This window comes from Centroberyx affinis, unplaced genomic scaffold (genome assembly GCF_046629955.1).
Source record: "Centroberyx affinis isolate AG114_WGS23_722 - 3 ecotype Tasmania unplaced genomic scaffold, CSIRO-AGI_Caff_v1 ptg000718l_1, whole genome shotgun sequence".
In the NCBI taxonomy this organism is placed as follows: Eukaryota; Metazoa; Chordata; class Actinopteri; order Beryciformes; family Berycidae; genus Centroberyx; species Centroberyx affinis.
Genome location: NW_027279335.1, coordinates 47,023 through 64,012, shown reverse-complemented (window position 1 = coordinate 64,012; position 16,990 = coordinate 47,023). Strand labels below are relative to the sequence as shown.

The 16,990-nt window shown below is 41.2% G+C and overlaps 2 protein-coding genes and 1 long non-coding RNA gene across 3 annotated transcripts; 2 read left to right on the top strand and 1 right to left on the bottom strand.

Moving 5' to 3' along the window:
- Positions 1–132: 132 nt before the first annotated feature.
- fam83ha (family with sequence similarity 83 member Ha) lies at positions 133–8,909 on the top strand. Its single transcript, XM_071519638.1, has 6 exons — positions 133–638; positions 1,288–1,739; positions 1,963–2,127; positions 2,339–2,463; positions 2,761–7,657; positions 7,767–8,909. The coding sequence occupies exons 2-6, from the start codon at positions 1,296–1,298 to the stop codon at positions 7,776–7,778; spliced, it is 5,643 nt and encodes a 1,880-aa protein (XP_071375739.1). The 5' UTR covers positions 133–638; positions 1,288–1,295; the 3' UTR covers positions 7,779–8,909.
- A 3,246-nt stretch (positions 8,910–12,155) lies between these two features.
- LOC139644224 (androgen-dependent TFPI-regulating protein) lies at positions 12,156–14,498 on the top strand. Its single transcript, XM_071519640.1, has 6 exons — positions 12,156–12,308; positions 12,422–12,547; positions 12,649–12,750; positions 12,865–12,980; positions 13,630–13,781; positions 13,904–14,498. Exons 1-6 carry the CDS (start codon positions 12,156–12,158, stop codon positions 13,939–13,941), a joined length of 687 nt encoding a protein of 228 aa, XP_071375741.1. The 3' UTR covers positions 13,942–14,498.
- Positions 13,938–15,513, bottom strand: LOC139644225 (uncharacterized). Its single transcript, XR_011695127.1, has 4 exons — positions 15,383–15,513; positions 15,182–15,235; positions 14,804–14,857; positions 13,938–14,726 (listed from the first exon to the last, which is right to left on the bottom strand). It is a non-coding gene; the product is annotated as an uncharacterized lncRNA (long non-coding RNA).
- Positions 15,514–16,990: the final 1,477 nt, after the last annotated feature.

The following is a 16,990-nucleotide window of genomic DNA, read 5'->3' as shown; positions in this document are numbered from 1 at the left end:
AATAGCTGTTGTAGTCCCTGATAATTCACACAGGAGATTTATCCAGATGTTTGAAGGTCAGAGAGGAAGCAGCCGCACATTTTGGGGGTGTGACGGGAAGGGAATGCAAAGAGTAGTTATTAGGCTACTTTTATAATGGGCAACAATACTCTAGGTTTCTGAGTAACGCGCCCAATATAAATTTGCTGCGGAGGAATTTTGACACCAAACGTCGATACCACATAAGGTAGTTTCACCGTCGGGACGTCAAGAGATTACAGATGGGCAGAGTTCAGCCGCCAGTGAACAAGCATGGACACCTACTCTGCTGAGAAGAGCTGTAGTTTATAAAGTCGGCAGAGCTGTAGTCGAGGCGGGGCGAGATTTGTCGACAGGAGCCTTTCTGTGTGCTGTACCTCAAACATTCTCGCCAACATGCCTCGAGCATGACAATAAACTGGTTAAGCGGGGTGGTGAAATGCAACAGAACGAAACATAAAGCAATGCAACAGAAAACTTTAGACGAGTCCCATCTGGACTAGAAGCACGACACGTTGGTGGAGGAAAACAGTAGAAGAGACGAACCAGAGGAACTGGGAGGCGTAATGACCGGATTAAAGTTTAACCGACCAAACTGTTGAGGAATACTTATCAGTGAGGTAAGGTCACTAACTTTAATATGGAAATAGCCTATAAAACTTACCATATGACAAGCGCGCCTACTCTACTAACTTTTGCTACAGCGTTGCCTGGCTCTGCTTAAGTTTGCTGTCATTACGTTTTCGGCCTATCAATGTAAAAAACAACATTGTTGATAAACTCTCTGCTTTACGCTAAAACGACTGGAAAACTGTTCATTTAGATTATTTATTCCCCCAACCCGTTTTATCTTGCCGATAAGGCTTGATTGGTGTTTTGAATGGACTGTTATATTTTCATTCTTTTTCAATTTTTATGGATGTGGCAATACATGAACTTGCAAATGGAGACTTGGCTTGTTGGCCAGAGGGAGGAGCCACACCCATAACCCTCTATCTTGTGGTAGACTCATTCCATCTCCCCTCCCTCATTGTGTTTTTGCTAGGACAGTGTTATAACTGAGAGGATCCCCGAGATAAGGCTCCTAAATCTCTTGTATGGGAGATTTGCCTCCTAGATTCAGGCTTCTGTTGGGGGAAAATATTAGCTCTTATCCTTTTTTCTGTTATTTTGAGACACTGAAACAGCTGTGTGGTCGGAAAATTGTTCATATTGTGCATGATTCACCTATTTATCACAGTTCTCCTTTTGCCTGTGATCTCTCCTTAGATAGCATTATGGCACATCGCTCTCAGTGTTCCTCTGCTGGGGATAATCCCCTGGACCCCAACTACCTCCCTCCTCACTATCGGGAAGAGTACCGGTTGGCTATTGATGCACTTGTTGAGGAGAACTTGGAGGGCTACTATCAATTCCTCCAAAGAGAAGATGTAGTGGACTTCCTGTCCGCACCAGAGGTCCAGTATATTCAGTGCACTGTTCAGGTCCCACAGAAGAGCAGCCACCCTGAACAGCGCTATCTGGAGTCTGGTGGAGATGGGTCCTCAGACACCTACTGGCCTATGCACTCTGACCTGGATGCCCCAGACCTGGACCTTGGCTGGCCTCAGCTGCATCACTTCATTGGACCCACAGAGGTCACAACTCTGGTCAACCCCGCTGAGCCTGACATGCCGACTATCAAGGAGCAGGCCCGACGACTCATTAAAAATGCTCAGCAAGTATGTCTATCACTTATACATATGCTACACCTGTGTTTGAAAGTGTCATATGATAAGGAAATATTAAGGTAATTTATGATTGACTTATTTGATGAAGTAGACATAGGGCTGATTCTCAGTTGCTGATTATTCATGCTATTTTCTCAAACAAAATTCAAAACACACACCAACAACAACAATCCTGTTTTAACAGTTGTCTCATGTGTGGCTTTTTTCTCTTCAGGTGGTTGCTATAGTGATGGACATGTTTACTGATGTTGACATATTGGCGGATGTTCTTAATGCTGCCATGCGGAATGTTGCCGTCTATATCCTTTTAGATGAGCAACATGCACATCACTTCATCAACATGGTTTCCAACTGCCGGGTTAATCTGGAGAGCATCCAAGTGAGTCCCAGAGTTCGAGTGAAAAAACAACTTTTGAATATTGCGTATTGAAAGGGAACTTGAATTGCAGCCATTTTACATCACATTACTTTGGAACTTGTAATGTTAGTGCAATGCTGCCACCTAGCTTGGATTGTAGTTTACAATATAAAGATAAAGATATTCATCGTATGTGGGTGATTCAATCATTGACTCAATGCCTGTCCCACAGTCTTTACGTGTGAGAACAGTGTCTGGCATCACCTATCACTGCCGCTCAGGGAAATCCTTCAAAGGTCAGATGATGGATCGCTTCCTGTTGACAGACTGCAGGGCTGTGCTGAGTGGAAACTACAGGTGAGGCAATTTAAAAACTGAAAGCCATATGAGTATGGTTTCTTGGAAAGCTCAAGTACCTAGTATCACAAGTGGTGTCAATGATTATTGATCACATTAATGATAATAATACTTTTTATTTGTAAGTGCTTTACATGGCGCCTACAAATATATTATTTTATACCGTGTATTTAGTATTTTCTGAGTGTATTGAGACTCCCCAGTGCCCATATTTTTGTGTAAGCAAAAACTAAGATGAGACATGCAATGAATATTATGCTTCCAAGAATTCATATTTACTTTCATCTCTTTGTACAGCTTCATGTGGTCTTTTGAGAAGATACACCGTTGTCTCGCACACCTTTTCCTTGGACAGCTTGTATCTACTTTTGATGAAGAGTTCCGGATTCTGTATGCCCAGTCCCAACCACTGATAATTGAAAATGTGCTTGCTTCAGTGGAGGATTTCAGCCATTTACCTGAGAGGCAATACATTAGTGATAGACCTCCACTGTACAGAGAGCCCAGGAAATTTCTACCAAACACTTCTCGTCCAGAGGAATGGGCTAGACACTCCTTTGATGAACGCATGGATATGGATTGGAAAAAGATGCCCCTAAACAGGCATGAATCCATGCACAGGTCACTAGACCAAGGCCCTGTAGATATGTACAATAAGTTTCCCTCGCAGCAATTACGAATGGATCCATCCTATGAGCAGGGCCACTCCAGGATGCCTATCAATATAATGGAAAATCCTGCCTTCAAACGGCACAGTTATGCTGAAGGTGTTCCTGGCAGACACTCCTCTTACCAATACCTGCAGCAGCAAGGAATGCCAAACTTTGAGAACCAGGGAAGGCAGTTCCAAAGGGGGCAGCAACCATATCCAAGGACAGGACCAGAAGCAGATTACAGTGGCTATGATAAGTTCCGGGGCCATGGCTACCCTCCAGCGGATCAGTATTCTGATCCTGGTTTACCACAAGAGTTTGAACCATCTGATAACTTTGACCCTGTGCTTAACTATTTATCATCTACCAGCAATGTAGACTTTGACCAGGGCTCAGAGAAATTACCTGTAGTGGAAGTACCATTCGGGTCATCGCATCCTAAAAGATTAAGTGTAGGTCAGCCATATGCCTGTCAGACCTCTCCCACACACCCAAATCCACCAGATCAGAAGCAGTTTCTCCAGGCGCCTAACATTGACCGTAAGGATCCTATGGTGAAACAGGGGCTAAGAAATTGGAGGATTAGCTCATACCTCAGTGCATTTGATAATGCAGGAGATGAAGACCTGCCACTGCAACCACCTCATGAAACAGACCCTTTTGAAGAGTCCTCTGACCCCTTACAAGGAATGGCATCAGGCACAGATTTATCAGTTCCTAAATTTCCTAATGCCAGAGAGTTCAAGATTCCAGCAGTACCCAGGGCAAGTCAACTGCCAGGTTACACCAAACTCACTGTCCCAGAGTCCTCCAAAAAAATGCCTGATGACTTTGTTACCATGGCAGCAGAAACCAAAACAACACCAACAACACTATCAGAATCATCATCAACAACTGAAGGGGACAAGATGGAGGAGGTAGAACCAAAGGAACCAAAAAACACTGTTGCTCGAAGGGAGGAGTCATTCCGTAGGAAATACAATGCTGCAGTTCAAAGGAGCTCCAGGCTGAGATCCTCTCTAATATTCAGCTCTCAACTGGAACAGCATGTTTCTCAAGATTCCACTGCCCCAGGCCAACATGATGAGGAAACTGACAAAAATGAGGATGATCGGACAAAATTACCTTTTGCCTCTAAGGTTTTGGGCCAAAGGAGATCTATTGCAAGAGAACCTTTTGAATGGAGCCGTTACGGAAAGTCAGCCACCTTTGATAACTCTACCATAGAAACTTCCAAAGCAGATGATATAGATAATAAAGCAGATGTTAAGGATTCATCAAGGGAAAAAATGTTGAAGGATCTTATAGAAAACAATGATATAAAGGAGTCATCTAAACCTGCAGAAGTAGAGCCTGCTAACTTTTCACCATCAATGCCCCGACCCGAGCCTTCTCAAGTTGAGCTGTCCAAAACCGACCAACCAGTACACCCACCCAAAGCTTTTCTGGACGATCCATTTTATGTAGATATGAGTGATCCAGACAAGAGGCTCATGTTTTTCAAAGAGTTAGCAGCAAAACGGAAAGCTGCTAAGGCTGCATCAGCTGAAAAGAGCACAGAGAAAGATCCCAAAATGCCTCCATCTGAATTAAAAAACACCACCACTGTGAAAAAGGAGGAATCTGAGACTTTCTCAGAAAAAAATGCTACTGCAGAGGATGCAGGGAATAAAATATCCACAGAATCAAGTCTACATCGTGATGTCAATGACAAGACTAACAAGGAGGAAGGCCATCCCAGAAATGATTCAAAACCTTCCCACAGCAGTGAGGAGAAGCAAACAAGAGACTCAACTGATTCAGAGAAGATAGAGCTGAAGAACAGCCAAGCAAGTGTATCTCTGCCTGTTTCTGCAGGATCAGCTCCATCTCATAGCCAATCACCAGAAAAACCAAAGCTATCAAATCCTGCTGCAAAAGAGTGTAGCCCATGTCATCCCCTTACAAAAACAGATACCAAGTCTTCTAGTGTTCCTTCTCCAACAGACTCACTTGCACAAAGCACGGATAAACATGAAAGCCCAACCCTTGATTCTACCTCGAAGGAGTCTAGTTCACTCAACCCCAGTTCAGTGGAGCTACCACCGTCTTCTAAATCTGTCACGCTGGAATCTAACCAAAATCTTGGGCCACTCCAGTTAGAATCCAGTGACACTTCTCCTCCCACTCCGTCTGAATCTAGTGCAGTTTCTCATCCCATTGGATCAGAATCCAGCTCTTCTCATCCATCAGTACCAAGCTCTTTCTCTGATCACATGTCAGATTCTAGTTCTCAGAACATTCCATTTGTTTCTGGTCCCTCCCCCTCTGGCTCTGCTCCTCATTCCACTCCATTAGAGGTTGTCCCTTCTAACATCAGCCCAGCAGATTCCAGCTCCACCCCTACCTCCAGTATACTGTCTCCAAAATCTGACAAAACAGAGCCACAGGAATCTGCCAGCCCCTCCCCGCCAGAATCCTCCCAATCTGCTAACCAAACTTTACAAGAATCTTCCATCATACAAACAGCTTTACCATCCGACTCTACCCAAGTTAAACATGATTCTGTTACCCAGTCGACTTCATCTGGGACCCTTTCAACAACTGACTCTTCACATGCAGAATCAAATGTTTCCTCTGATACTTGTGCAAATGACTCAGAACCAAACACAGCTTCATTCCAGTCCACCACAAAGACGCACTCTGAAGAATCTTGCACTCTTAAACCTGGTTCAGAAAAAGATCTTCCTAAATCAAAATCCAACTCTGTTCCACAGCCTGTCTCAGTACAGTCCAGGGTTTCTCCAAAGGATGTCAAAGCTGAATACAATGTATCTCCTAGCCTTAGCCAATCATCCTCTGTCTCTCTGCCTACTGAGTCATGTTTACCTGTTGTATCTGATCTGGAAAGTCCTAATTCCAGACCTGACCAAAAAGAGCCTAATACTCCTGAGCTCACCCCAGCAGAACCTCCACCTGAGCATGCTCCAGCAGAAACCAGTTCTGTTCTCAATCCAGCCGTTCATTCTGATTGTCCTCCTAATGCTTCCCCATCCAAGCCAAGTGCATCTCTCAAAGTTGCACTAGCACAAACAACCTCTCCATCTGAACTTACCCTAACGGGATCTAGTGCTCCCAGTCCCGCTGCAAAAATATCATGTTCTTCCCCTCAGTCTGACTCAGGTGCATCAGCTGTGTCTCCTAAGGCTGAAAAAACAGAAACCAACAAGTCCCCTGTACTCAGCCCCTCAGAAACCATCAAGTCCCCTATACTCAGCTCCTCAGAAACCAGCACGTCCCCTGTACACGGCCCCTCAGAAACCAGCAAGTCCCCTGTACTCGGCCCCTCAGAAACCAGCAAGTCCCCTGTACTCAGCCCCTCAGAAACCAGCAAGTCCCCTGTACTCGGCCCCTCAGACACCATCAAGTCCCCTGTACTCGGCCCCTCAGAAACCAACAAGTCCCCTGTACTCGGCCCCTCAGAAACCAGCAAGTCCCCTGTACTCGGCCCCTCAGAAACCAGCAAGTCCCCTGTACTCGGCCCCTCAGAAACCAACAAGTCCCCTGTACTCAGCTCCTCAGAAACCAGCAAATCCCCTGTACTCAGCCCCTCAGAAACCAACAAGTCCCCTGTACACAGCCCCTCAGAAACCAGCAAGTCCCCTGTACTCAGCCCCTCAGAAACCAGCAAGTCCCCTGTACTCAGCCCCTCAGAAACCAGCAAGTCCCCTGTACTTAGCCCCTCAGAAACCAACAAATCCCCTGTGCTGAGCCCCTCAGAAACCAACAAGTCCTCTGTACACAGCCCCTCAGAAACCAGCTCCTCTCCCAAACTCTCCTCAGCAGACTCAAGCAAATCTCCCACACCCCCATCAACAGAATCTTCATCTGATCATAGCCTGACTGACCCTACCTCAAAAGTCACTCCACTCCCAACAGAGCCTTATCCACCATATAAAACACCCACAGAGTCCAAACCTGTTACTTCTGAAAGCCATACTTCTGTGAAACCTGCACCTGCTGAAAACAATAATATGGACAATCAGTGTGAAGTAAGCAAAGAGCCTGAGAGACCTGACTCTGCAAGTGAGAAAAAACTTGGGGACGCTGAGGCCACAAACAAGGTCAACAAAACTACTCCACAGGAATCTGTCTGCCATGGAAAACCAAATGACCAAGCAAAGGACAATAACAGCTCTGAAATGGCAGAGGTCACATCAGATGAAGTAGTTCCTATGTCACCTCAGTCAAAGCAGTCAAAAGCAAGCCAGTCCCGTTACCACTCATCAACAGCCAATGTACTCTCAAGCAGCAACCTCAGAGATGATACAAAGTTGCTTCTAGAGCAAATTTCTGCAAATAGCCAATGCAGGACAGAGCCTACCAAAGAGCCAGCTGTCACTGATGATGACAAAGAAGATGAGGCTGGCAAGAATGCCAATAAGGAAAAAGGAGGCACCAGATTAAGCAGAGGGCAGCCTAAGACCACTCAGGAGCGGGAGAAGCTGCTTGAGAAGATCCAAAGCATGCGGAAGGAGAGGAAAATCTACAGTCGCTTTGAGGTATGCAAAATGAATGTGTCATTATTACTATACCACTAGCTTATTTAAATACATGTTTGCTTGCCGCCGTGGCAAATAATTTCATGTGTCTCTCTATTACATTTCATAGATGGCACCTTAACTGGGAACCAAAGTGAAGTTGAGAGGATGCAGAGAGAAGAGAGTGCATAGAATGAGGAAGAATAGAGAAGAAGCCAAAGGAAAACTGAAATGACAAACAAGCCAACTTCTCAACAAAGACATTTTGTAAAAAGAGGATTTCTTCGTGGGCTCTTTGCAGACATGGATTATTATGCCCAGAGGAGTACGAAAAGTGGAGGAAACCATGTTCTGTGGCAGTCAATTTATACAAAGGGTAAAATTAATGTAAATGATTTTGTAGCAACAGGTACTGAAACCTGCTGTCCTAACTGTATGTGCCATGATGAACTAAGGGACTTCTCACTGTGGCTCAGGGGGCCTGCTGTGGGTGTATCACTGAACTGTTACCAGTGTGAAAAGGAAACAGGCACTGAGTCTAATGTGTGATCAAATATGTTTTTACTGACTGCATGGGTAAAGTGCAATGTTACTGTTTGTTCCTTTGATGTGGTCTGTCTGCGTTTGTAGAGTACTGACAGCCATAATACAAATGTCAGTATAGGTTTTAAATCAAAATGTGATTTTCAAGTGTAATAGTTACAGTGTGAGTTTTTAAAACTATATTACAGTTTGCATTGCAATATTTCACAATTTTGACAATCATGCTAAACAAAAGATGTGTGTCGATAATCATGCATATTTGTGAAACAAATGGATATGTAAATTCTTAATCCATGCAAGAGTCAAAGTTCTAATGTAAATAAATAAAAATTTTAATTATTTGTTACCTAAATCAAATGGATTGGAGAGATGAAAGATGAGATTGAAAAAATAATTACATTTTAAACATGACAATTCATATCTGTGTATGCACACCATACAGTATGTAATGTGCTTTTTTTTGCTATTGAACATTATACAGTAGGAGTCAGTGTGCATGTGAGGCAGTCAACCTCAATTTTCCAAGCTGTTCTTAGGTGCCTAATTCTTGTTTTTGTCAGAAGTTTTTGAACGAAAACTATTGATGTAAACGAGGAGAAAATAGTTTTCTAATTCTGAAACTACAAATGCTGCAAGGAATTTGCATGAACGATTCATCATTACATGTTTGGTTTTTTTTTATAATGGGTTTATGATAGCTGTTTCCAAGATAGAATCCATTTGTTAATAAAATGTCTTCAAATTATTCTGTTCTTTTTTTGTCCTGTAAAGATGGTCCCCTGCTGACCTCTTTGTTACAAGATCTGTGCCTGATGTTTCAGACATGTTAATTCCTTATTTAAGTTATGCTATGGAGGCAAATAGAGCACTTAATTTTATAAATTTCTAAATCACTGAGGTGGATTGATCAGGCAGGAGTTTGGTTTTATGGTTGAGGGAAATCAAAGTTATTCTGCAAAAGTAGACATTTTCCAAAAATATCATAGTTTCATCCAGTTTCATGAGTAATGACCTTTCAAAATTAAACAAAAATGCTAATTTGTAAGATCATTGAATTGCACTGCCTGTGATGGTTTTAAAAATTGTATGGACAGTTGTGTTCACTTGCCAACATAAATATTTTATTTTTAATAACTCTTCCAAGTTTAACTACAGGAAAGTGTTTTCCATAACGCTTTCTTTCGACCACCTTAATGCAATTCAGTCATTTTTCATCAGATTGCATTTTTTATGATTTTGAGAAGTCATACCTCATACCACAGAAAGCTATTGGAGAGAAATAAAGAGATATTTTTGATTTTTGGAAAATGTAGTTTTGCAAAACAAATCACATATTTAAACTGTTGGAAAGAATGTCCTGCTCAAGTAGAAGTACTGTTACTTTGCTGATATTTTTCTTAAGTAGAAGTAAAAGTACTGGTGTAAAAGTAAAAAGTTGCTCTTTTAAAATGTACTTACTGAGTTACATTTTATAAAATAGAACACTGTTACATGTGATCTTTTCCATGCAACTCCCAAAGGACGAGAGGACAGAGTTCAAACTAGATTCTTTAAATTTGAAAATTTGGAAATTACAAAATAAAGTGCATAAACAAAATAAAGCCAGATTATTATTCTCTAGCTGAGCTACAAATGGCTCCACAATTGGCCAATATACAATGGTCCAGTTTCTGTTGTTGTAAAATTACTGACTTTAAAAAATACCCAAAATGTACAAGTACACAAAAAAGCTACTCAATTACAGTAACGTGAGTAAATGTAATTAGTTACTTCCACCCTTGTATTTAAAACACTTGAGAGTTAAACCCCCATGTGTCTTTTGCTTTTTTGTATCTTGATAATCACATATGAGCATTTCACTTGACACGGCATGACACGGCAGAAAAGTGTGCATGTGAATGTGCATGTGCATTTGGCCACACTACGCAGAGTTTGAGATTCTTGACAGAGACATTTTTCAAGTCAGTCATCCAGTGTTGGATATGTAAAATGCAGCCTATTTGCCTTCTTTGATGATAATTTGCCTTCAGTGACATGGTCTGTGGAACTGCAATATAATAAGCTGTTTGGTTTTTGGTTGTGTTTGTAGTATCATAAGGATTAATTTCAAGTTAAGTACTCGTGATATAAAATATATGCATGATCCTGTGATCATAAAATTCCACAGGGGCCTTGTGGATGAAGTGTATCCTGGCATTAATGTTTCACTGTGCTCACTTGGAGGGAGGGAGCGAGAAACACTGTTAAGTCTATAATATGAGGGAGAAGATTGTTTGCCTCTCGCTTTCTGAGGTCAGATGAGTATAACTGTCCTTATACTGTATGTGGTTTTGTTTTTAGGCTATTTTAATGAAAAGCAGTAGCCTACTCATACATCCTGTTAATGAGGAGCTGGGAGAGAGAGAAAGCCCACACACTCTATTGCTCCTCACACACCTTTACTGTGCCAAAAGAGGACAAGATTTCCCAATGGGTCATCATCAGGTCTTCCTCTCTCTCTCCCTTTAGGCTATTTCAGGCGAAAAATATTAAAATTTCTTAATTTCCATAATTTGACAAAATGCCTGCAGGACAATATCCCTGGATGAATTCCTAGAAAGGAAAGCCAGGTGCTTCCCCTGATAGTGTGCTTCACATTTTCAGTCTGAAAATGTTCTTACTTAATATTTTCATACCTCATATTTTTACAGGTTTTGAATGTTCTTTGTTTGACCATATTAAAGAACACAGAAAGAGAAATACTTAATACTGCATATTAAAAAAAGAGTCAAACAATATTAGTACATTAATTTGTTTCTTTAACCTTAGAATATTCACAATTACAATTAAAGTTGTGAAGATTTCAGCATTTCTGAATAGGACACTAGATGCAAACGCTTGATATGATTGTTGACAACAGCTGTTTTAACAACATGCAGAAAACCCAAAGGCCAATATGGATTGTCTCAAGTCAGAACCTAAACAAACTGGACAAAATGGAAAGATGATAGGGATGTGGATACCATTTTCCTGGTTCAGAGTTGTTACTATTAAAAAAAAAAGAAAAAACTATAGGAATGTAAAAGATCAAGTATTCTTTGAGTCCATAAGGTCATATATGTTCAGATGATCATATGGGTACTGATGTGTAGTTCTCTGGTTTCTAGTTGAAGACATTTGTCATTTTTACACACATTGATCCGCTTTGCTCTGAATCCTCAAATTGAGTGGTATTCCCCTTTAATCTCTTCTGTAGAAATGTTGTTTCGACTCTTTGACATTCTCAGTACTTTGTACTTAAGTAGAAGGAGTAGCAAAAATGTAATGGGTCACTTTACTGATTCCAGTCAGGGAAATTCTCTTTTCTCTTGCCCTCCTCCACATGGAGGTCAGAGGTCAGGGTCAGCTACAGAGCAGCACTCCTGGAGCTGGTAGGGATTCAGTGTCTTGCTCAAAGACACTTCAGCAGGGCGGATGCTTGCTGAAACAGAACTTGAATCTGGGTCTCTCAAACCACAAGGCCACCTTCCACCCTCCATCCAATGACAATCATCCAGTTCAAGTGTCTGTCATCTCTGAGTCCAACTAAAGCCTGTGACCATATATTGTTTTATTGTCTTTGTCAAAGCAAAAACCATCTTTACTCTAGCGGGGCTTCTCTTGTATAAGATTACGAAAACGATCAAGCTCACCGTGAGTGAACTTGCCACCCAATCACATGCTTAAGTGGACTGGTTGTGAAAGAAGCAATCTTATGCTTCATGAAGAACAGTGGGCCTCTTGTCAGCAGTCCTATTTCCACTGCATGCAAACATCCCGATAAGCTCATGCTGAATCACACTAATCTTTTAATAAAGAGCTTTTCTTTGGCAAACCTTCACTGCTATGGAGTGCCTCTCACATCACATGCTTTGAACTATACTTTTTGCCGGTGTTAAATTATTATAATTTTTTGTTCATTTGTTTGGGGTTTGACTTTTGCTAAACCTACTTTAGAATGACTACATACCTGAGGATAGTTTACCACATCACAGCTTTCAGCTGGTACGCTTTTGTTGTCAAGAGTCTCGCTGCCAAGGATGGAGAGGAGTTGCCACCAGGAATCTTTGTTTATGGAGGACCTTGGAAATACCTCACTTTCTTGAATTTGGTGAGTGCATTTTTGTTACCTCTGTTACTTTATATGGAAGTGTATAACCAGTATAGTGGCAGATATGAATGGAAGGACAATGGAAAACTAAAATGCTGCTTGTAATGTTTCAGCTATTGCAAATGGTATTCTTTGGACTGGCTGCAGTGAATGATTTTCAACCGGGGAAAAAGTCTGAAACTGTTCTGAACAGATGTAAAGACCTTCTCTTCTCTGTCTTTGCCTTCCCTGTGGGCATGGTGAGAAATAATGTTTGGAAAACCTTATCTCATTGTTTTTTTTATCACTAAATTATCATTTTTACTTTACTTTAACTCAATTTTCTCTCCATTTTGTTTAGTTTGTTGTCCTGCTCTTCTGGATGATCTTTGCCTATGACAGGGAGTTAGTCTACCCAGCTACTATTGATGCCTTCTTTCCCCCTTGGATAAATCACTCTATGGTCTGTAAACTCTTGCATTTTCCTGACATTATCATTACTACCCACTGAATTTAGCTTTGATCTCCTTTCGTAAACCATTCCACATATTGAGTTGCTCTTTAAATGTGTTCTCAGCACTCATTTGTCCTGCCTATTTTACTTGGAGAAGTCCTGGTGCAGCCGCATGTCTATCCAAAGACTAAACACGGCCTTGCAGCATTAGGAGTTGTGGGCTTGGCTTATTTGGGTTGGTAAGTGACACAGTCAGCATGTATCTTTTTGTATTATGAGTTTAAGCTTACTCCAGTCAACCTTTTGAACTTAATTTATCATGTAGTTAACTCACTGAAAACTCACAGCGTTTTAAAACACTGAAATGCTAATTCCTATCATTTGTAACTATAATTACTGCACAACAGCAACAGCAACACGATCTAAGGTGTGTTAGTGTGGCTGATGAACACAATGGTTGATAGAAGAGTGTGAATTTGCCTGAGCTAGTCTTACTGCAGCTAGTCTAGACTGGCCCAGTACAGCAGTTACTGTAGTCTGTTCATTCTGCAAACAGCTTGAGGGGAAAAGCTGACTTTGTGAACCTTGAGTAGTTCTGGCCTGGATGCTGACAATTCACATATCCACATGTATGGAGTGGATGGGATTTTTAATAACGCTGAGGTTTTTGCTGTTGCAATGATGAGCATAAATGACGTCAATGGATGGGGCTTCTGTGTTCTGACTAATCTGTGAATGACTTGAGTCCAGATAATCAGCCTGGTATGACATAACAGCAAGTATTTCACAAGACACACACATTTTGTAAGATAAGAAAGTACAAGATGATCTGATAGATACTGTGATACTAAGTGTTGTTCTTTTCTTCCGCCCTAACTTGTTCTGCAGGGTTATATGGGTATACGTGTCAGTTGGGATTTGGGTGTATCCCCTCCTTGGGCTCCTCAGTAATGCTGGTCTGGTGGGCTTCTTCTTTTTCAATATGTCTGTGGTGACCCTACTGTATCTGCTGGGAGACAAGCTCAACAGCTGTGTGTGGGGTAAGGGACTTTAGCTAGCTTAACATTGTGGTCAAACAAATGAATACAAAGCTAACCCCCAGAATAATCTCTCTCTCTCTCTCTCTCTCTCTATCTATCTATCTATCCCTCCTTCATTCTAGGTAAGGACAAGAACAAGAAGATGGCAAAAAGAAAGTGATTCTCAGCCTCTGTGAAATTTAATGTGCCAAATGCAAACAGTCAAATAATGGAAATCCCTCACCTTTCGTGAAGAAAACTGCCTGGAATCTGCCAAATGAACTGTAACACACATACCTCTAATATAAAAAATATACCTCTATCTATTGACTTACTTTTCTTTATGAATGTTAGAGTGTAGTTACAATAATCAGGAGAAAATAGAAGCAGCTCAACAAAGGAGCATTTAACATTGCAAAACACTTGCATAATGGCATAAAAAGATCAAAGAAAGCCTAATAAAGCAAGTCCCACTGAAAGCAATGCAGGTTATCCTCCTCTTTCTCACTTTTTTATGCATTTCTTGATTTGATATGAGGAAAATGATGGACATATTTGGACATTTGGACATTTCAAATGTTTTTGTAATGAACAGCCATAATTACACAGGCAGAAAAGTAAGCAGTCAGGATACACCATCAAAATGTCTGTTAGGCCAAAAAAATATAAAGTGCGTATTTTTCCACTGATCGTGGAGCGGCTTGGGGCTTGAGAGTCGCTGGACTTGCAGTAATCCAATTCACATTGCTGTACAGTATAGCTTGATTCGATGCAGTCACAATTCCATGAGTCCCTCCAGCGACAGCAGTGTTTTGTCCATTCATTGCTATAAGTCTTTCAAGGAGATCCTCCACGCAAGTCTCTGTAGCCCTTGAGGTGTTGGAGATAGTTGGGATCTGCATCCACCAGTCCAACTGAAAGGATTTTGGCCAATATATCCACATCCTCTTCACTCAAATCTCTCTGCTGAAGAAATGAATGGCAGTTACTGAAGGTCAACTATTAACCATAATCATAGAATTCAGTATTGCATCGCCTCTCACCTTTTTGTTGTTGGCAGAGGATTCAGGGGTTTGAGATTTTCGAGGTTTATTTCCCTGTCAGACATAAAGTCACCGGTTTAGAATATCATATGTCATGCATCATCATGCTGTTCACTCCAGTCTTAACTATCTATATCTATCTATAACTATCTATCTATAATAACTATCTATAGTATTCATGTTGAGTATTTACTGTATGTCTGCATTCTGATATGAATTACATTTTGTCAATCACTAATCTCAATGTGAATTATGGAGGTAGGAAAAGAAAATTGTGTTTTGGGGAAAACTGTGTTATGAGAAGACACATCATATCTATTTCAATAACACAAAAATTCTTCCCTCATAGTAAGGGGAAACACTGTAAGGTTCACTCACCTCTTTGAGTCCATTTGAAAAGCACATTATGATGAAGAGAAGGCCAATGATGATCTGAATATGTTTAAAAGAAAAACACCAAAAGTCAGCATTAGTTCACAGGTCTCGTTAGATGAGAACTGATTATTAAACACTGTGATAAGTTGCCACTGACGCCTGCTCACAGCTGAAAGAAGTATGAATAAAGAAGCTTTTACTTACTCCCAGCAAGTACAACATGTGTGTCTCTCTTGGCTCTTTCCTTACTGTGAGCTGAACTGTGCCCTAGCGTGTGTTAAATGAAGTCCTGCTGCTCCGAGACAAAAGACTACAATGTGTAAGAGACTGGGGAGAAAGAAACACTCGTGAAGAACCAGCCATACAGGATCCACTGCATTTTCAAGAAGCAACTATTCTTGTTCCTCAAAGATGTAACCATGACACAAATGAATGTGCTATTACGTAAGTGGGCTGTTAAAATGGTAAAAGGTGCCACTCATGCATATTCAAAGCCTTTTCCAGTTTGGTTTGTATTTCATAACTGTTGCCTCAAAATAGCAATAAAGGAGAATCACATCATATGAAAGCTCTTTGATTCAATTACAAAATTAAATTGTCTGTGACAATATTGTGATTTTCTGGGGATACTGATACATTGTATGAGGGACTATAATGACAGCTCATTTTGGTGTAAAGGCTTCAACTTCAGTGGGTCCAATCCTCCAGGCTTAGTTTGTTAAAAAAAAACCCACTATAATATTCATATAGGGACTTGTAGTGTGCCTGCGGTATTCTGTTAGTAATGACCTTATCGTACTTTATGGCATTTTTAGCTCCTAAGGTGTCACTATAATATTCCAATAAGGATAGTCCCTATAAACATTTACTGTAGGACTACTGTGATTCTTTTTTGTGGGTTAGTTTGTTTCTTATCACCCCACCAGAGGGAGCCAAATATGTTTTACTGTTGTCTTATAGTATCACTATAATATTCCTATAGGGTTAAGTTAGTTAGTTAGTAAATAAGAAGTTAGTAAGTTAGTTATGTCAATCTACATTTACTGTAGTGTGACTCAGAAGTGGGTTACTGCACCATTTTCTTTTTGTATTCGTTTGTGTCAAGCTTTGTTTGTAACCCCTGACGTTGTATGTTTGTTACTTTTTGTTAGTGTACTGTTACTGCATTTATGCCTTTGGGGATTTCTGCCTCCCTCACTGTTGACGTAAACGCGTGCACGAATACACTACTGTCATTCACAGTGAGCAGAATTTTCAAAGAAGTGGACGGTAAATCGCAGGACTCCACTCAGGCCTTCTCTCGAGCCTTCATCACGGTGCCTGCCGGGAATTCTGGTTTGCGCATAGTGAACGACCAACTTTCCATCCGGATGGCCACAACAGAGGAGATTCGCCAAGCCTTTGTGGCTGGAAGATGGGGAAGATGGAAGATGGGGAAGATGGGGGCGGGCCATCTTCCAGCCCGGTGCCCAGCCTCAGCAGCAGGAGATGCTCTCAGCCTTCTCCCTGAATTCCGGCATGAAGACGCAGTGGTCACTAAAGTGTCTACAGGACAATGAGTGGGATTTCAACAGAGCTGCACAAATGTTCACCCAGTTGAAGACGGAAGGCAAGATCCCCGACGTTGCATTCACAAAATGAATAAATAAATGATACCTTCTGTGAAATACAAATCATTTCAGTGAACTTTTTCTTTCTTTGCCTTATTTTATTAAACCGCACTATTATTATTTTTTAAAAGACCAAAAAAAACCCCCAAAAAACAAAGCATGAAGCAATGTCGTTGCCGTTATAGTAAGCTTATAGTTTATA